Source organism: Cotesia typhae, unplaced genomic scaffold (genome assembly GCF_013202065.1).
Source record: "Cotesia typhae breed Kobodo isofemale line unplaced genomic scaffold, CoteBio_Ctyphae scaffold_70, whole genome shotgun sequence".
NCBI classification, from domain to species: domain Eukaryota; kingdom Metazoa; phylum Arthropoda; class Insecta; order Hymenoptera; family Braconidae; genus Cotesia; species Cotesia typhae.
The window spans coordinates 2,181,000-2,203,183 of record NW_027423780.1 but is presented as its reverse complement, the minus strand read 5'-3'; the positions used below and the strand labels follow the sequence as shown (position 1 = coordinate 2,203,183).

At 32.7% G+C, this 22,184-nt stretch overlaps 1 protein-coding gene and 1 pseudogene across 1 annotated transcript; one reads left to right on the top strand and one right to left on the bottom strand.

The window, feature by feature from the left end:
- Positions 1-3,298: 3,298 nt before the first annotated feature.
- Positions 3,299-5,341, bottom strand: LOC141537191 (uncharacterized; annotated as a pseudogene).
- A 10,665-nt stretch (positions 5,342-16,006) lies between these two features.
- On the top strand, positions 16,007-17,442 carry LOC141537190 (uncharacterized). Its single transcript, XM_074258036.1, has 3 exons — positions 16,007-16,228; positions 16,405-16,989; positions 17,177-17,442. Exons 1-3 carry the CDS (start codon positions 16,045-16,047, stop codon positions 17,440-17,442), a joined length of 1,035 nt encoding a protein of 344 aa, XP_074114137.1. The 5' UTR covers positions 16,007-16,044.
- The last annotated feature ends 4,742 nt before the right edge of the window (positions 17,443-22,184 follow it).

Genomic DNA, 22,184 nt, shown 5'->3' with positions numbered 1-22,184 from the left:
AGTCTGGTTTGAGTCGTGGATGAGTCAGGATTGTTTTGTAGAGGAGTTTGGCTTGAGTCGCGAAAGAGTAAAGATCGTTTGCGTGGAAATCCGGCTTAGGACCGGATTATTTAGTAAGGGGGTCTGGTGGAAGTCCTCATGGAGGACGGACGTACCGTCGCTGCTAGGCAACGTTAAATGTGTATCGAAAAAAAAGTCGAGTGCGAGCTCTCGTTGAGTAAGCATCGCGTTGAGAGTCAAGTGAGCCTCTCGTACTGAAGCTGGCGTGCCTCACGCATGCTGTTACCGTAGACCTATGGCCATGCCATGGTCTTTGTTTCGTGTCGTTTTACGACCGCTTCCGCGATATTCTATATATCAATTTAATTTATTTACCGATTATTAAGATTGAATATTAGTTTGGGAGTACCGATTTGTGTACTAGTTATAGTTTAGTCCCGTTTTGTGTGGAAATTACTTCCTCTGAGAGACCGAATCACGACCCTCTCTCCATAACAAGCACAACTGAGCAACACCGAGGTATTCAGTTACCGTCAAAGCCTATCTTGATTTTCTAGGAACATAAAATTTAAGTTTATCGTATCCCGGTTGCCGATACCGGTGAAACAAAAGTCGGCTGGCGCCTGTCGGGGTTCCTGAAGGATCGAGAGATGGCTGAGATGGACGAAGTGTAACGTAGAAAATTATAGTTTACTTTGAGATCTACCGTTGGGAAAAATCTACGTTATAATATATAGGAGCTGTTCTATAGATAGGTTGACTCATCACGATATCTCGGGAAACATCGGACCTAGAAATTTGAAATTTGGTAGGAATATTACTTTTCCTATGTAGAGGTCAGCTAAAAATGGATTTTAAGAAATTCCACTCCCAAAGGGGGTTGTGGGGGCGTTAACAATGAAAAATTTTCATTTTGAAACTATAGCTATTATTGACTCCAAATTTATGAGGATTCTTCTGCAAGAGATTTAGAAATAATCTATAAACGAATTTTACGATATCTCACCCCCACAGGGGGTTGAGGGGGTGAATATTAACGATGAAAATTTTTAATTTTCAGGCTATAGCTACTACAAATTTCAAATTTTGTAGGGATTTTCTATAAGTGATGTAAAAATAATTTATGAACGAATTTCACGATATTCCACCACTCAGCGGGTTGCGGGGGTTGGAATTAACAATGAAAAATTTTAATTTTCAAGTTATAGCTCCTATCAACTTCAAATTTGGTAGGAATCTTCTTTAAGTGATGTAAAAATAATTTATGAACCAACTTTACGATAGCTCACGCCACAGGGAGTTGCGGAGGTGAGTGTTAACAATAAAAATTTTTAATTTCTGAGGTGTAGCTCTTATATGCTCCAAATTTGGTAAAAATTTGCTATACGTGAGGTAGAAATGATCTAAGAGCAGATTTTATGACAGCCTACTTCCAATATGAATTGCAAGGGTGAATGTAAACAATGAAAATTTTAAATTTCTAACCTATAGGTGCTACATACTCCCAATACCCCGAAAAAAATTTCGGAGGCGTTAACAATGGAAAATTCCCGATTCCAAACCATAGCTCTATAGGCACCAAATCAGGTAGGAATTTTCTGTGAGAGAAGTAGAAATAATATAAAAACGAATTTTACGATAGCTCACCTTACAGCGGGGTTTTCGGGAGTGGATGTTAACTATTAAAATTTTTAATTTCCAAACTATAGCTCCTATTGTGGCCAAATTTGGTGAAAGTTTTCTCTTTTCTGTATGTGATACAGAAATGATCTAAGAGCGGATTTTACGATGAACCGCCCCTAATAAGGATCGCGGGGGTGGGTTAACAATAAAAAATCATAATCTCTAAAATATCGCTTCTAAAAACTGTAAATTTGGTAGGAATCTTTTATTATTCACGAGGAGATCATCTTAAAACAGATTTAAAAAAATTCTACTTCCGATAGGCATTGCGGGGGTAAGTGTGTTAAAATCTAACATTTTAATTTCCAAACTGTAACTTTTACAGTCTCAAAATTTAGTTGGAATCTTCGTGGATAATGTCAAGTTCAGCTAAGAATGGATTTTCTCAAATTCTAACCCCAAAAGAGGTTGCAGGGGGGTTAACAATAAAAATCTCTCATTTTAAAAAAATAGTTTCTATGGACTCGAAGTTTTGTTGGAAGCTTTTATTTATAATGTAGAAATCATCTCGAAAAGGATCTTACGAAATTATTCCCCAACATAGAAGTGCGGGAGTGATAATTGTCAAAAAATTCATATTCTTCAAATACAGTTTCTACAGTTATGAAATTTGATAGAATCTTGAGAGAAACAGATAATTACAGGGATGGCCTTCGAGGTCAACTGATTAAAATATTTTTTTTCTTCATGTCAATTATTATTCATTTTTGGGAGATAGCCACGAGGATGTTATAGAGATTGCACATTGAAAGTTACAACAAATGTTAGCTAGAATAATCACATGAATAAAAGGTACAGGCCAAACAGATGGAATTTAGAATTTGTGCAAGTCAAAACAATACTCCAATTAAATTTCAAGTCTAGATCTAAAAACACAATTTTATTCAATTCCAAATACAATTTTAAGTGCCCAGCGGAGCAGGCGGGTAACAACTAGTGATACATGTAAAATCCAACTGATTGTTCGTTCATAAATAGTTTTTGTTCTTTCTTGATTTCCAACTTCGATTGTCTCTCTTCTAATCTCAGTTAAACTTTTGCCGTATTTTTTAAATCACTCAATTTTAAATGTTGGAACGCTTCACGTAATAATTAACCGTAACTCCTATTCTTTCCCGCTTCACAGCATTATTTTCGATTTTGAATCTTCTTAATGTGAGTGTATAGGATATGCGAGAAAAAATTCAGATAGCTCGGACTGGGATTCGAACCCAGAACCTTCCGATGACATGTCGGCTACTCTACCATTTGAGCTATCCGGTCTATACTAAATTTCTCTTTGGCTTATTTTATATACATTCTACAGCACGGATTTTTATTAAACTTAGATTTAAAAGTGGACCATTTTATTCTTGGAAATGCTCGCTAAAATCTTACATTATTAAAGGATTAAAAGCTTTCTTATTATTTAAATTTCTTTCAATATATAAATTTAATATTAAATCGTTTGTAACAGCACTACAACCTGGTGCAATGCGCAATAATTTAGTACCATTTATTACATTATTTTCAACTGTATCTTTGCAAATAATTCTAATAGTTTCTGAAACAGAAGCAGAACAAACCTATTCATGACCGTTTTTCAATTGTATCCAAATTGAATATTATACAGTAATTATTTTTTTAGTTCGCGATCATTTTTTTCTAATTTTAAAGGATTATTTACAATTTTACTCAAACAAGTATCATGTTTTTGAATATAATATTTAGGATGATTCGTCTTACAAAAATTAACTAGTTTATGATTTTTACTTTGTTCTAAACAATTTTCTTCACGAATATACAATAATTTTTTATTATTAGTTATTATGTATTCGTGTAGGTTTGAGATATAAATAGCTGAACTATAATTTATGATTTTTGGAACTAGAATAGCTCTATATGCTTTTAATTGCCGATTTTTAATAAAGGTATTTTAATCAGATAAATAAATCAATTTCCTATCCCTGACGGATCCAAAGTGCGGTGGAGTACGGTAACGTATGGCAAATTCACGGTAGGTTACGGAACGTACAATGATTTACCGTAATACAGTATGACACCATAAATTCCGGAGATTGAACGGCAAAGTACCGCGATTGTACAGTAATTTACCGTCATTGTACGGTAACTTATCGTTAAAATAGGGTATATTTGACGGTAGGTTACCATCGGAATACGGTTATGCGTAAAGTTCAGAAGTACATATTCTATCGTATTTTCACAGTACGCTACCGTAATTTTACCGTTCTATACCGTATTTTCACCTTTCCTTACTGTACGTTACGGTGTTTTACGGTTTCTACTGTGCAAGTAGAATGCTACTGTAATCTACGGTGGCCATACAGTATATCGACCGTATTTTTACCGTAAAATACCGTAATTATACGGTATTTCAGATCCGCCTGGGATTGCTCTAATAGTTACATCACGTATTTCTAAATATTTAAAATAATTGCCATCGTAGAGAACAATTGGCATTTTATTCGACCCTCTTTTATCTCGAATTAATTTTATAGAACTTACAAGTGATTCTGATGTTAATAATTGCGGATTTATTCGACCTATCTTTGCAAATATTTTTGATTGTTTAAGAAGACTTTCAGTTTTATGAATAGTTAATTGAAATATATATGTTTGATTATATATTATGATTAAACAGTTCTCCGAATCTTTAATTGTCTTTATGGACTGCTTCAATTTATAATAATCTGCATCGTCCTGACTCATAGTACCAAAAAAAGTATTTTACTAATTTTACCAACAAAATCAAATATACCCCGTCTATTTCAAATTAACGTAAAGATCCCTATGGTAGATATTCGAAGGTTTAATGCTGAAAAAGATATAAATGCTGGGACTTGGATAGCTTCAGGTGTTCAAATTATTCTAACAACTTCGTTGTTATTAATTACGTTTATTAATAGTTATTTATATCACTAACTTGTTTTCTCACAAATTGATCACTGTTACAGTTTTTTATTACTTATTCGAGGCTAGAATAACAATTATTTAGCAAAAAGCGCGGTAGAAATTATATAAAGCTTGGTTAGGCACGTGCAAGCTATGCGGTGAAGTAGCCAAGATTTCCAAGTAGATGTAAAAAAGCCAAAAAGCATAGAATAATGAAACTGATAACTGCAGAAAAAATGAAAATAAGCACTGAAACAGATTAAACGGTTATTAGGATAAATTAGAGCACGATTGATAAGTTAAATTTAGATTCGATACGTTCGATAAAAAGATTAGATAGAATAGCGTGTACTTAGAATGCGATAATGCTTGATGCGCACCAAATTTTAGCCAGAGGACATCTGTAGCTCTGCAGCAGCGCCTGACCTGCCTCCAAGTGGCGCGGCGAGGAAACCTCAAGCAGTTGATTTGGTAAGATCGCTGTGGCAGTGATCTGCTGCACACGCGATCGATGCGATGGCTGGAAAAAAGCGAGGGAGATTAGAACAGTAGAGAATAATTTATACTTATTTTGTTATAGACTTTCAAACTGATTTCTTAGCCTCATAATCAAGTGTGATTCTGTATAATTATTTTGATACGATGATTCGACTCGATTAATACTTTTTAAGATTTCTGACTCCTGGAATGTTAATTCGTCCAAATTGAAGTAGGACACAATATTGTACGTTTCATGGAAAAATCTACCGTCTTCTAAATACTCCATGTAAATATTTGGTAACGTAGAGAAATTTACTTCTTCGTTACTTTTGACCTCCATCATAACGAAATGGATTAGAACTCTGAAACAAGTTTATGTTAACAAATTTTAATTGATTAGCGTGCACGATTATACTTTGATTCCTTTTCTCTATCTTATAATTAACATCTGACAATTTATGTATTATTTTATATGGTCCCTCAAATGGAAGATTTAGAGCGTGTGTTTTATCATTTGCATTACTCTCTTTACCCAAACCACCTACTTTAAACTCCTTTGGATTCGTTAGTCGATCATAACGTATTTTTGTCCTTTGTTTACTTTCTGCTATTATTCTTTTACTTTCTTCGATAGTTTTATTGATTTTAGCTTGTAAATCACCCAAATACTCCATCTATGTTAGGTAAGTAGTCTTCAGTGATGATGCATTCCTTGGATTCATTCCGAAAACTAGTTCTGAAGGAGTAAATCCCGTACTTTCATGTTTGAATGAGTTGTAATATAATCCAGCTAAATGAATCATCAGCAATTTCGTTGGAAAAGTAATGTAGGTAATCTTTTAAAACTTGATGACTTTTTTTCCAAACTGCTATTACTTTCTGGATGTAAGCTTGTAGGGGTAATATGTTAAATGTCCAGCATCTTTTGAAAATTTTTCATCAATTCACTTGTAAAGTTAGTTCCTCTATCTGTCAATATATTACGTTGTGACGTGGGTTGTTAAATTAGACTATTAGGAGTTATTATTATTTTTATTAATCACTTAAAACTTAATAGAAATAATTATTATGATTAGTATTTATTAATTTTTACTATTGTATTATTTAGATAATATTATTATGTTATTGTTATTAAAGGTTTGATTAATTTAGAATTTCGAAGAGTGTGAGAAATTATTTTGCAGTCAAGCGAGTTTATCAGGCAAAAGAAAATAATTGTAACAGAATGGGAAATTTGTCCCGAGTGAAATTTAGTACGAGAAAGAAATTATTCTGTAAGAAATTATTTTAAAGAATAAATACTTATAAATTTGGTGCACGGAATAGATAGATAATGAAAGAATAAAGATTGTGTAACAGTTTTACCTGCTCAGGTTGGCCCCTAATCAATTTTATAAATAAATAAACAAAACTAACAACAATACAATTATCAGGGCGCCACCAGGATTTTTAATCACGGTTCCTGGAACCGGTCCAGAGCTGAGAAAACTTAACCCTTCGTACCAGTTGCATAGAGAGAATCTCTCACGCTCATTTTAAAACTTTTTTTTCTTTTTAATTTCAAATGGAATGACCATTTGAAAATTTTTTTACCTTTACAGAATTTTATGCTTTACAGGATAAACAAAAAAACTTTATTAAAAACTCGAAAGTATAAATAAAATAAAAATATTTATTAATAGCTGTGAGAATTTCTCTCATCACACCAGTCAAGTCGTTGATAAAAAAAACGCTATTCGGATGGCTTCGTTATACTTCGGTTATTTCCGTAGTTTTTAGTCGCCATATTTTAAATTAGATATATATGTATATAAATACTCCGTGTTTTTTATGCTGCTGTTGTTGTTATTGTTTTAATATTTTAAAAATGTGATAATTAATTATTATTGTAATTTATTTTAAGTGACACAATTCTTCTTTAAGCATTAAATAAGTAAGTAAATTTAAAAAATTTTTTTTTTCCCATGAATTAATTGAGTACTTTGACATGTAAACATATGTAACCTACAAACGTGTGTTGATAATTTTTTTATAAGTAATAAGGATGTTTAAATATTTTAATGTACAAAAAATATCAAAAAATGTAATTATAGCACTTTAGAAGTATAATTTATTGTTTTTTTCGCTTTTCATAAAAATCAATTCAAAATTTTTTTTATCTTCTATTCTCACATTTATTGATATAATTTATGTATTAAATTAAAAAAATGAATTTTTTTTCCTTTGACAGGTGCAAAGCTAAGAAACATGGGCCGATTCTCTGTTGATTCTGACGACGAACTGTCTGAAGAGGAAAATCTTTCTGATCTGGATATTATGTCTGATGGTGAGTCAGAACACAGTGAACATAATTCTGAAACAGAACAATCAGCAACAGACTCCGATGATGACAGTGATACAGATACAGATACGAATAACAGTAAGTCAGTAAAAAATAAAGTTGTCAATACCAAATATATTCTCGGCAAGGATAAAAGTACTCGGTGGTTCAGTGATCCTCCTAATCCGAAGGTTCGGACTCAAAAACATAATATTGTCACTGGTTTGCCTGGACCTACAAAACTAACAAAAAATTCAAAAACACCAAAAGATTGTTGGAATTTATTTTTACCGGCTGAAACTATTGAACAAATTGTTGCTTATACCAACATTTTTTTAGAAAAACTACGCTCGTCGAAGAAAAAGAAAACAGATATTCAACCAACGTCTTATGTAGAAATTAATGCTATGATTGGATTGTTATACATGCTTGGTGTTCACAAAGATGCTCGTGTTAGTTTGAAAGAGCTTTGGGCCACTGATGGGACGGCTCCTGATTGTTATCGTGCTGTAATGTCTATGTCTCGATTCTGCACTTTGTTATCAGCATTAAAATTTGATGATATCAATGACCGCGAGGAACGCAAAAAAGTGGACAATTTAGCACCAATTCGAGAATTTTCAGATAGTTTCATTGAGCGTTGCCAGCAGAATTATACTCCAGGTGAATACTTGACTATTAATGAGATGCTTCAAGCTTTCCGTGGTAGATGTAAATTTCGTCAATATATTGCGAGTAAGCCTGCACGATATGGAATAAAAATTTATTCCATGGCTGACTCTAAACGATTCTACACGTACAACATGGAAATTTACTGTGGTAAACAGCCACCAGGTCCACATGTAAAATCTAACTCTGCGATTGATGTTGTCAAAAGACTAACTGCTCCGATACTCAATACAGGAAGAAATATCACATGTGATAACTATTTTACCTCCGTACGTCTCGCTAATTATTTGTTGAAAAACAAAACAACTATTGTTGGAACGATTCGACGCAACAAGCGTGAACTCCCACGAGAATTGTTAGAAATTAAGAATCGGAGTATATGTAGCAGTAAATTTGTATTTACTGACAATAGCGTGTTAGTTTCGTACATACCTAAAAAATCAAAAAATGTTTTGATGTATTCCACTATGCATAATTCTGCGAGCATTGACAATAGTACTGGAGAAAAAATGAAGCCAGAGATTATCACTTTTTATAATAAGACAAAAGCTGGCGTAGATGTTGTTGATCAGCTTCAAGGAGATTACAACGTTGCTCGCGACACGCGTCGATGGCCAATGGTTGTATTTTACGCAATCTTGAACATCGCTGGGATAAACTCAAGAATTATTTACGAAGAAAATGTGGGGAAGAAAATTGTTCGAAGAGAATTTTTACGTCAACTGTTTTTTCAACTAGTGCAACCACAGTTAGTCCTTCGTAGTCAGTTGCCTAATTTGAAGTTAGAATTACGATCTATTATTTTAAAAATTGGTAATATGAAACCAGAAAAACAAACGCATGTGTCTAGTCGTCGTCTGTGCTGTTATTGTCCACGCAGAGCTAATAGTTACACAAGTAAAAGCTGCTCATCTTGCAATACACCACTGTGCAATCAACATACAGTGAGATATTGTACTGATTGTGATTCGAATTTGATTTCCAAGGATGACTTGTAATTTAGATTTTAGGTAAAAATGTAATATTATATAAATCTGGTCACTTTTACCAAAAAATGATGCATAATTACCAAAGAATATTGCTAAGCACTTAAAATGTAGCAATGTTTAAAACATTGAGGCTATTTTCTTACTTAAAATGTTGAAATTAAACTTTAATTAAATGACTAAGTCTGATATTATTACGGTTATTAATAAACAATTATAATTTAATTTTAATTTATGAAGAAAAAATTTTATGTCAACTTAATTTCTATTTATGAAACGCAATTTTCTTTAGCAAATTATTTGTTTGTTTATGTCATTAGAATTTTTTTTAAAGATTTTTAAAGACTTAAACTTTGTTATTTAAGCTAAAGAACTATACGTAGTTATGAAAATATATTACTTAGTGCCTAATTAAAATGTTACAATTCTGAAAATATTGTGATTTTCTTGTGACTAAAATTGTTTACTGATTGTTGGTAACATTTAGCGTAATTTTAAACTAAGAAATGTTAATTATTATTATTTATAAAAAAAAAAAAAAATAATTTATGTCAAATGTTTTCAAAAAAATCATCACTAATATGTTGAGAATATAATATGTTTCTTTCAATTTGTGTTAATACAATAAATTAATTGCGTGATAAAAAAATTTTGTGATTATTATTTATTTACCCAAAATAATCATTTTTATTTCGAAAAATAAAATACTCTCGTAAAATATAATAAAATTGTATAACTTCGAATTAGTTTATTAAATTTAAAATTTCGCTCTTCGCGCCTGCGCAAATTTGAAATTTCGGTCTTGGCGCTTGCGCAATAGCGTGAGATTTTCTCTCATCACAACAGTAATGACTGTTATACGAAAGACAACCGATACGAAGGGTTAATCTTAGGGTAGAGAGAGTGGAGGAAGGTGCTGTTGAATAATAAATAATTAATTAACAAGGTTGATCAACATTTATTAACAATAAAAAAAACTTAACAGTGTTTGACTTAAAATTAGTTAACAAAATTCATTCACTCACACACTAACCACACTTAACAATATCTTATTCTCGACGAGCCCCTTTCGGCGTCTACCCGTCGATTTCTAACACGTGCCCCTTTCGACGTCTACACGTGACGGGCTCCTTTCGGCGTCTATCAGTATAATATTTTAACTAATCAAATTAACTAAAGTTTTAATCACCCGCACAGAGACGAATCGTATGCAGGGGTTGTTGACTCTGAATAAAAATGTAATGTAACTAATTCAGACTTAATCCCCAAAATTAATAAATTCACACGTGACAAAATAATTTTACAATATGAAATATTTTCAGTAAATAATTCTTAATAATTTTCTAATAGTTTTATAAATTATAAAAAAAAATCAACACAAGTCGAAGCATTTAATTTTATTTGCTAGAACATTCGCTAGCTTAGTTGTATTTGACCTTGGGTATTGGAATTTACTGCGACACAAAAATGTACTGACGCTCGACCAAAATTCCACGAATAAAAGTTTGTCGATTATTTTTCAAGTCACAAAATTAATCAATTCTTCTTAAGTTAATTATTATAAAAATTATAACAATAATTTTAACGAATTTTTCGGATGTTAATTAATTAATTGATAAATTTCTAGTTGTTAAAATTTTCCCGCAAGGTCGATTGAGTGTCTCTCGGGTATAAGCCCCCATGAAAATCACTCAGTACAAACTAGCAAATGTTCAACTATTATTTATTGAAATAATCGTCGATTAAACGATCCAATTGATAATTAAATAGGAGAAGTAACTGGGTATTGGGTAAACCGCGGTCCACTTCTTTCCCATAGAGTAATAATTGATACCTTGACGAATAAAATGATGATCTAACTCTCTTATTGAGAATGAAGTCCTAGTTGTAGTTGGCTTCCTTCGTCTCGTCACTACTCCGGGGATCGGTCTTTCTTGATTTCCGTGGCACTATGTCTGGCGGTCACACTACTTCTTCCTTTTCCACTGCACGGCTCACCTATTTTAACCCAAAACTACCCCCTCCTATTCTCCCCTTAGGCCCGAAGATCCAGACGCGCCAGTGCTATGTCGAATAGTTATCGATATCCGGTGACTTATCGATTTAGGGTATTTTTACCCTGTTACTATTTATTATTCAGCAGCACCTTTCTCCATTCTCTCTACCCTAAGAATAAGATTTCTCAGCTCTGGACCGGTTCCAGGAACCGTGATTAAAATCCTGGTGGCGCCCTGATAATTACATTGTTTGTTAATTTAGTTACTTAATTTATAAAATTGATTAGGGGCCAACCTGAGCAGGTAATACTGTTACAAATATATTGGATTCAAGTTCAAGAAAAAGGGTATTTGAGAGGACGACCCTACAAATAGTAACGATGAACCGCCAACCCTAGCTGGTAAACGAAAACGGAATTCAATAGAATTTAATTCAGAACTAAATAAAAAACAAAGAACATTAGAAAGAGAATGCAGTAAAGGTAGTGAACAAAATTATCAACCTGAAGATCATCACCAAGAAGAGTATGATCAAGAAGATGTTGAAGACAAAAAATAAAAGTTTATCATGAAGAAGATCATGTCGAATATCACATTATCGTCATCATACATAAAAATATCACATACATAAAAAGATGAATTGAAAAAAAAAATTGTTGAATTGATGTATTTAGCCATTGCTGAAGAACTCAAGGGACTTCACATCGACCACAATGAGTGCGCTCGATTAACAAGATTTTCGAAGAAAGAAACTGAGAAAATCAATACACGATAAAGAAATATCAGTTCCCAAGAAAGAAGATATCGAGAAAATATTGAAAGAAAATCATGATAGTCTCTGTTCAGCCGCGATGAGTTCGCCCCTGGGGGATTCCTAAAATAATGAGTCGCTAGTAAAAAAATGAATCAATATAATAATTTTCAAATATAATAATAATAAATGATTGTACAATAAATGAATTAACAAAATATGTCACAAAATATATAACTCAGAAATATAATATAATAAATTAGCAACACATCGAGTATGTATTTGGTGCCAAATCTAAGTGCAGGGAGGGACGCACACAGGAATTAAAAATTTCTGTAACAAGGTTTACATTAATTTGGATTCAATTAATCTACAAGACCTTTCACATCAGTGCAATGAAGCAAATCCTCCTCTTTTTCAAAATATGTACGGAAAGCTTCCTCTCAATTACGATAAAATAAAACTTTAGTTTATTTTGTTAGAAGATTCCCTCTTTTTTTACTTGGAGACGATATTTGAACTGCTTCTTTTGAGAGTTTAGCATCTCCGAATGAATTATTTAGATGTTATTAGTTGTATTTTTCTGGCTTTTTTCTCTACCGATCACCCTGTACACTTTTTCACTGATAGAAAGAACTTTTTCATCAGTTTCACTAGAATCGGATTCACTGCCAGCAGACTCTTCATCTAGGAGCTACATTCTCAGGATCGATGTCGATTTTAATTGTTTTGAATCCACTGGTCAGTCTGTCTTGTGACGCATCATCTTCTGAATCTCCTATAAAGTTAGCCTAGTTATTGCACACCTGATATAGAAGAATATGGAATTATGAATTCGGCCCACCGTCTCAACTTTTATTGTGCAACCCTTGCACCGAGAGACTTCTTCCATATTGAAACAGTTTTCATACAAATTTCCAAAACTATCTTTGAGTTTCTTTGTATCTTGATCCCAATGTATTTTGCATAAACGTAGCAAAAGAGAATAGGATTCATAAAACATTCACGATCGTGATAAGTAAGAGAAGATTCAGCTAAATTTTAAGTGGAAGAAGCATTAAAATCCATTAAAATAACCAAACATGGCACTGTAAAATACCTGACCCGATTTCAGATGAGTCAGCTGTCCTAGGGGTGATAACCCTCACACCTTCCCAGACATAAGTATGAGCACTAACCGATTTTGACGAGAAGAATGTCAACTCGTCGTCGGACACATTACGGCATTATCTTCATATTCAAGCGCTTCCCTGCAAAACAGCGCGCTTTCGCTGACTTCGATGTCAAGAAATGTTGACTAGCTAATCATTCTACTCATTCCGTAAAAGGATAGTTGTCATCGTAGTCCAAACACTCCGTGGTAGCAGGTTTTTGCCGGTAAACGTACCGATTTAATGTTCTAACGTTTTATTTTATATCAAAGACAAAATTCATTTGATAAAAGACTCCAATAAGACACAATAAGTGGCAATTAAACATATTTGTGCACCACTGATGAATACTACAGAAAGAAACGAGGCAGAAACTGCAATTTGATCATAACATACTGTAAATACTATTAGATTATGGATTTTATCGGTTTTTTAATTTTTCTCAATTTTTTGCAGTTTGAACCCCTAATTTTGGCTTTAGATTCGATTTCAGCGATAAAAAATACGTCAGAAAATCTCTGTCGAACACCCAGCACAGGCCACTTTTTTTATGGACCTGTATTATAAATCTTATCCAAATTGGAGCACATATGATATTAAATTTTGGGGCTCGGTTTTCATAAACCGAACGTTCAAAGCCAATTTTGTGAATAGTTACGAACACATATTTATCATCACGAGAACTTTTTTCTTTTTTTAAGCATTATATAGTGGAACTTCATTAACAATTCACATTTACAGATCAAAATGTTCACATTGTTCTTATTTATCGGTATATTAATTTGGTTCATACATTACTATATCATAACATCTAGTTTTCAACCAAAACGATACAGTTAAAAAGACAGTCTATAAATGTTAACATGTTTAAAGAAACTAGCTTTTCTTACTTAATTAAGATTTAAAGTACTTCATAGTTTCACACATTAGTCTGTTATCGATTGATTTCGCCATTGGAATGTAATTCTAGCGCGTTTGTTTACGAAATGGGTTATCGATTCATCTACCATTATGAACACACACACACACACACACACACACACACACACACACACACACACACACACATATATTGTAGTGTCTCGTAAGCCTACAGTAAGAATGTAGCTGAGGTATAGTAACAAAACGCCATTCAGCAACACTTGATATAAGTTTTTGAAGGAGTATATTTTCTGACCTTGTTATATTTTGGAAATATGAACTTTATTGCACTCACTATTGAATCAATACTTATTAAACAATAGATGCTTAAACACTGCTTAAAAAAATTAAGCTTGATAATTTACTTTTGGAACAACCTTGCGGACTACCTAAAAGTATAGTAAATGAAATTCTTTGGTAATAATTAGTCTCCTACCCTAACCTAGCTGATGTTTAATAATTCTGTCTGATAGGTAATCTAAACTAAAATAGAGAGTAATCAAAAAGTTAAATCAATTTTAAAGATTATATTGGTTGTACGTTTATGAGTCATTTTTTTATAGGAAAGTTTCTTTAGTTGACTATATGATAGGTCCTGAGATAAGGCAGTTTTATGTGTAAACACGAACTATTTATTGATTATTTTGTTATTTTTGTTTTAAATGATTGAACTACAAAGTAAAAGGATCAATTCATTTGATATCAGTTTATTTTCTCATTACTTGGTAAAAAAGCATTTCACTATCTTGATTAAAATTTAAAAAATTTACCTGTACTAATAGTCTAGTCAACAAGTGCCTTTTAGATCAAAATTTTTTCGAAAGGTCCGAAGAATATGATCGAGGTGTCATTCAATTCGTGATCACATGTAGAAAGTTTTTTAAAAATTTGAAGATACGCTCGCAAAAATTACAAAAATTGTACACTAGGGTGATTAAAAAAAAAAGAATATTTTTTTTTTCGTTTGGTACTCTGAAAAATAGGTTCCTAGACGCCTCTAAGAAAGCCTCTCCAAGCATGAGTTCTTAATTGTAACGGGAAGGTCCTCCTTCTTACAGTTTTCTATTTTTTCTTATTATCAGATAGAAAAATTTATATCTCGCTTCCAACTACTTGAAAAAATATCTTGTTCCTCAGATTTTGTAGGAAATTGAATGCTCTACAAAAAAGGTCTCTTACGATTTTTTCGTAAACCCAACCGTTTAAAAGATATTAACGGTTAAAGTTTGATTATTTTTGGGAAAATTTTTTATTTCTTATGAATTTTATAACTCAATGAAAAAAAATCATTATGAATGATGAAACTCATAGTTTTGTAGGAAATTTACTGCTCTATAAAAATGGTCTCTTATGATTTTTCGATCAAGTTGAGCGTTTACGAGATATTCATCGTCAAACATCAATGCATATCAATTTTTCTAGTTTTTGATCAATAATTCGAAAAATTTCAATTTATTCTGTGAGTTTCAAGGAAATTTAGACAAATTTGAGTTTTTATTATAAAAGCAACTCCTATAGATGTTTTCTGTTCAAAAATTCATTTGAAAGTTTTTATTCTAATAATATTTTTTTAATTTTATCTTTAATAATTTAAAATCTTAATCGCGTTGTCATTTATTATTATGAAATTTGTTCAGTGCGTATTTTTAAATTGTTTTTCACAAAATATACATAAAATTTTCGTTCGAGGATTTTTGTTTTGAATTCCATTTCTTCTTCTGTTTGTCTTCTGAAACTAACGCCATCTATGTTTTTACTCTCAACTATCTTCAGTATCTACCCATTTAATACCGTATTTTCAGTGTTCCTAAAACTGATCATCTTGAATACGTAATAAAATAATTCATTTTAAATAAGTCTTATAATCATCACATAAATTTATTTATCATCAATTAACCTACAATGAATAAAGAAATACGTTTTATCGGAATACCTCTACAAAGAATTTCGGAACGTAAGTTACCAAAAGTGAAAGAGGTTATGCGTGTGTTTTTCTACCAACTTAAAATTTTAAAGTATTCAATCAAACAAAGTGCTAAAAATTTAGTTGACCAAGTTATTGAACTGTGGAGAAAAATCAGATTCCAACTAGTGGAGCTCCTAATGCAGTCAAAAATTTCTTCGCTATCACAGTCAATGGTTAAAATTACAAAAAAATTTCGATAAAAAGAATTCAGCGCAAAACCAAAAGGAAATGAAATTTCAGACTGATCTTGAACAATTATTCGACATTGTGAGCGAAAAATCCTTAAAAGTGCTTGATGATAATATTAGAAAGTTGTATTTGGATCAAAAATTCGGTACCCATAAAGAGATTCTTTCTAATAATGTACCTGTATCAAACTTAACCACAACTATGATGGGAATAGATGAGAGTAGTAAGTATCTGAGATATTTAATTATTATAAAGTCAGGTAGTAGTGTAACTTTTCATAGATGACTAGATGACATTTGACTAGACAATTTTTGGAGTCCTTTCTTAATTATTTGTCATCAAAATGAATAAATTCTATACATTTTCTTCGTTTAATTTATAAAACAGATCTTATTCCAGACTTAGATCAACCGTCTACCAGTCATGCGATTGTTCCAAGTGAAAAATCAGAGTCGTTCTCTACGTATACATTAAGTGGAGTTACAAATTTTGGATCTGATTCAGAGTATGAACCTCCAATTCCGACAAAACGAGCAAAACTTGATGTCTTAACTCCTGAAGTCATTTTTGGACTCGACCGAGCTAATGTCAGCAGTAGAAATGCGATGTTTATTATTGTTCCGGTTTTACTAGCAGTAGGTATTAAAATTGAAGATACAACGCTCAGTTATAGTTCAATTCAACGAGCTCGTATCCTTCAAAGAGAAGACATTGCTAAAGGACTTAATGACAACTTTAAGACACACGATAAATACGTTGTGCATTGGGACGGAAAAATGCTGAATGACCTTGTTGGATCAAAATCTGTGGAACGGCTACCAGTTATTTTAACTGCATTTGGTACCGAACAATTACTTGGGGTTCCAAAAATGAATTCTGGGACGGCAGACAATCAAACATCAGCCATTTTATCGACATTGAGTGAATGGGGTATTACTAATTATGTTAAGGCGATGTGTTTTGACACGACGGCAGTTAATACAGGTAACTTATCAATGATAATTTAATCTAAAAAATATTTAATTATTAACGTTCTAGTTTAATTTTTATTGCTTACTGAATTTCACTTTTGAAATTATTGAGAATTATTTACTCATTTGGATTTTAAATATAATCTACAATTTGTTGAAAATATTAAATTTAACGATAGTTATCTATTTTCTTTATACAGGAATTCATAACGGTACATGTAAGGCAATTGAAAAGACTTTGGGAAGAGAGTTAATCTGGTTACCATGTCGTCACCACATTTTTGAGATCATATTGAGAAGTGCATTTGAAGTATATTGGCCTGTGTCATCTGGGCCAAACGTACCAATGTTCGGAAGATTTAAAAAATCATGGGATGAAATAAATAAAACTAATTATAAATCTGGAATTGAAGATACTGTTGTTGCTGATATCATTTTGGATAAAAAAATGAAATATCTAGTTTAATTGCACAATCCTTACAGGTATGATTTAACTGCGATTTTAAGAAAAAAATTTTCTTGTTTCTGACAAATTTTTAATTGTTTTTGATAGTTACTACAACCCCGAGATGACTATAAAGAATTGTTGGAATTGTCGTTGATTTTCCTTGGAGAAATGCCTCAAGAAGAAATTTTTTCAAACGTCCTGGTGCAATTCATCATGCTAGGTGGATGGCGAAGGCAATTTACAGTTTAAAAATGTTTCTATTCAGAAATGAATTTAAACTTTCTAATAAAGAATTGGACGGTCTTCGGCAAATTTGTATATTTATAGTTACACTGTATTTAAAAGCTTGGTTTTCATCAACTTCTGCAACAACTGCTGCTAATCATGACTTGCAGTTTTTGAAAAATTTATTCGAGTACAAAAATATCAATTCATTGATTTCTTCAGCAACTTGTGAAAAAATGATTTTGCATTTATGGTATTTAAGTGATGAACTTGCCATTTTATCATTATTTGACGATACCGTTTCATTGGAAGTAAAAAAATATTGTTGGAGCTGTTAATACTCGTAACGGTACAGATTCTAAAGCTAAAAATTTATAATTGATAAAAACGATTTGAATTCATTAACGCAAAAAGTCTGAGTGACTTTGTTTCTAAAAAGTCTTTAAATCTCTTTAAAATCTTTGATTTACCATATGACTTCCTTGATAAAGATATTGAATCGTGGCCTACTAATGACAGTTACATTGAAAATAAAGAATACTTTAACCAATTGAAAGTTGTTAATGATTCAGCAGAACGAGCTGTTGCATTAGTTAGTGAGTATAATCAATGCTTGACAAAAATGAAGAGCAATTCCAATACTTATTGCAAATTATCAAAGAACATCGAAAAAACTACCCAAACTGCAATAGAGGAAATTATTTACAGTAAAAGTGTACCGTTATGTTGAAAATATTGAAAATTATATGGCAGTTGATAATTAAATAAATAAATTCTTCGATAAAAAAGTGAAACACATGTGAAACACACTAAATTGAATTATATATTTAAAAAAATGCACTAATTTTTGTTTTAATGTAATCAAACATGTCCAAGACTAAAAAAACTAATTAAAAAAATAGTTCATAACATATTTCTATTCATAGAAACTCAAATTTGTCTAAATTTCCTTGAAACTCACAGAATAAATTGAAATTTTTCGAATTATTGATCAAAAACTAGAAAAATTGATATGCATTGATGTTTGACGATGAATATCTCGTAAACGCTCAACTTGATCGAAAAATCATAAGAGACCATTTTTATAGAGCAGTAAATTTCCTACAAAACTATGAGTTTCATCATTCATAATGATTTTTTTCATTGAGTTATAAAATTCATAAGAAATAAAAAATTTTCCCAAAAATAATCAAACTTTAACCGTTAATATCTTTTAAACGGTTGGGTTTACGAAAAAATCGTAAGAGACCTTTTTTGTAGAGCATTCAATTTCCTACAAAATCTGAGGAACAAGATATTTTTTCAAGTAGTTGGAAGCGAGATATAAATTTTTCTATCTGATAATAAGAAAAAATAGAAAACTGTAAGAAGGAGGACCTTCCCGTTACAATTAAGAACTCATGCTTGGAGAGGCTTTCTTAGAGGCGTCTAGGAACCTATTTTTCAGAGTACCAAACGAAAAAAAAAATATTCTTTTTTTTTGAATCACCCTATTGTACACAATTAACTGAAAAAAAAGGGGGTTTAGTTTTTTGCTTATATCTCAAAAACTATCCGAGATATCCTAAATTTTTAAAAAGTTTCAAAAAAAGGAGCAAAATTTCCTAAAAAAAAATCTTGACTCCCGGTATTGTAGAATAAATATTTATATTTTTTACAGAGGGCTGAAAATACGCCCGAAACCAGGCACCCGGATATCCGGAAGCCACGCCCCCTTGGTACCTTTTAACAAAAAATATTATTTAAACATATAAAATATTAAAATTTTAAATTGAAAAATTCAGGCACAGGTAGATTCCGAGAAATCTCCAAAAAACTGCAAAAAAAATTTTTTTAGAAGTGGTTTTCTTGGAATAACTTTTAAACGGCTTTACCGATCGGTTTCAAAAACTAATCAGCTCTCAACCTTTAAAAACTACGTCGACCACTGCCAACCATTTCAAAACTGGTTCATTCGTTCGGGAAATATCATAAACGAAAGAAATCGAAAAAATCAAAATAATGGAATTTTTCAAGAAAAACTCGAAAATTTCTTATCTGATCAATTTATGTTAACATACTGTTTATAGTACTTAAAAAACTGCATAGATTGCTGCAAACCTCGTAAAAATCGGTTAATTTGTTCAAGAGATATCGTTGTTGAAAAATTTTGAAAAAAGTGTTTTTTTTTTACATAACTGCGAGATTTCTTTTTAGATCGTTTTCGATAACATGAACAACTTCTATCAAACTTTTGAGCTCGAAGAGCTCAAAAACTTAGAACAGCTAACTCTTTGAGCTCGGAGGGCTCGAAGTAACGTATACATTATATTTTCGAGCTCGAAGAGCTCAAAAACGCCATCAGTTCAATTTTAAGCGTTTAGATATGAAATTAGCGGGAAGTTGCAGTGATGGCCTTTAGAGTCCACCGTTTTCCAAAATTTTTTTATTCATTTTTTAGACTTTTTGAAGATGGTCCTCCACACATTATATATTCCAACTCTAACATCGTTTGTGGTGTCATTGAAGGTCCTCATTTGATGGTCAACTATGTAATGAGCTCACTGAGAAAAAAGTTAATTTAACATAAGAAAATAATTTCGAAGAAATTATTTATCTTAAGTTAAGAAAGAAAACTCTTAAGCCAAGAAATTTTTCTTGGTAGAAGATTTTTTTTTTTGACTAAAGATAATTAATCGCTCCAAAATTATTGTCTTGCGCCAAGATTTTTTTCTTTTGAATCAAGTTAACTTCTTTGTCAGTGCTGAAAACCATTTTCAAAACGTGTAGAAAATTAGTAAAAAAATTAGGAAAACGGTTGACCCTGACGGCCACCCCTGCAACTTTCCGCTACTTTCGTAATTAAGCGTTCGATATTGCACTTATTATGTTTTTGAGCTCTTCAAGCTCAAAAATCTAATGTTTGTATAGTTTTGAGCTCTCCGAGCTCAAAAGTTTGATAGGAGTTTAATATTAAATATTAAATATAGGAGTTTAATAAATCAATATTTTTGGAATTTTCAAATCGCAATAACTTTTGAATGGATCTACTGATTTTCACGCGGTTGGCGGCATTCGACGCAGTTTTATCATCCTCATAAGGTATTTTCAGGTTTTAATTGATCGAATTAAAAATTTCAGAGTAATCCCGAAAAAACGCTGTTTTCGGTTTTCTTTCGTTCATGATAACTCACGAACGAATCAATCGATTTTGACCGGACTGGCGGCGTTCAACGCGGTTTTCTGATGTTAAGAGCTGGTTAGTTTTTGAAATTGATCGGTACAGCCGTTTAAAAATTATTCCGAGAAAACCACTTTTCGAAAAATTTTTTTTTGCAGTTTTCTTGCAATTTCTCAAAATCTGACGGTCCAAATCGGTTTAAATTTTCAGAAAATCTAAGTTTGGCCAAGCCCTTTCGAATGTCGCCAACCGCGATCAAATCGGTCAAGCCGTTCCAAAGTTATAAAAGGGTCACACACACACACACACACACACACACACACACACACACACACACACACACACACACACACACACACATGACGAGCAGCGAGAGCTGCGAAGCATTCTCTCGACCAAAATAAATATTCGATGGAGTACAAACAGGCCAAAAAGGCTTTGAATAAAGCTATTAAAGCGAGTAAAGCGATATTGTGGAAAGAGATCTGCAACGACCTCAACAATGACCTCTGGGGTAAGGCCTACCAAATCGTAACTAAACGAGTTAGAAAGGCTTTGCCAGAATCGCCAAAATGTCCTGCCTTGATGAACAGCATAGTGGCGGAGCTGTTTCCCAGACACCCGCTCCGGGAGAAGAGACATTATGCGAAAAATGACAAAACAACACCCTTTACCACCAAGGAACTGCAACACGCAGCAAAGACTATCAAGACAGGAAAAGCACCTGGCCTTGACGGCATACCGGCACCTGTCATCAAGATTGTAGCCCTGGAGTACCCAGACATACTCTTAAGCACTTACAATGCCTGTCTGACAACCGCCACGTTCCCTAAGATCTGGAAGCGGCAGAGATTGGTCCTTTTGGACAAGGAGAAGGGAGCCCCTATAACACCTTCGTCGTTCAGACCACTCTGAATGCTGGACATTGCCGGAAAGCTGCTCGAGAAGCTCATTCAAGGGAGGCTACGCAATGACATCGATCGTACTAGAGGTTTTGCCTTTAACCAACATGGCTTCCGGAAAGGACGATCAACAATCAGTGCAATTCAGAAGGTAACGGAGATAGCAAGAGGGGCATGGTCTGGTAGTCTCAAAGCTCGCAAGGCCTGTCTTCTCCTAACATTTGACGTTAAAAACGCCTTTAACAGCGCGAATTGGGAGGATATTTTAGACGCTCTGGAGCACAAATTTGACGTGGAGCCAGAAAATCTGAAAATGATCGACGATTACCTTGATGAGAGAAAGCTGATTGTGGAAACAACAGAGGGCTATCAAGAACATGACGGGACGGCTGACGTGCCCCAAGGCTCAATAGTGGGTGCCGACCTATGGAACGCTGACTACGACGAGCTCCTGCGAATTCCGCTGCCGAAAC

Bases quoted from the DNA above. Each gene is read 5' to 3' on its own strand.
- LOC141537190 (XM_074258036.1), top strand. From the start codon at position 16,045: ATGAAATTTCAGACTGATCTTGAACAATTATTCGACATTGTGAGCGAA. The intron at 16,229-16,404 runs GTAAGTATCTGA...ATCTTATTCCAG, and splicing joins GATGGGAATAGATGAGAGTA to ACTTAGATCAACCGTCTACC. The intron at 16,990-17,176 runs GTAACTTATCAA...TTCTTTATACAG, and splicing joins CACGACGGCAGTTAATACAG to GAATTCATAACGGTACATGT.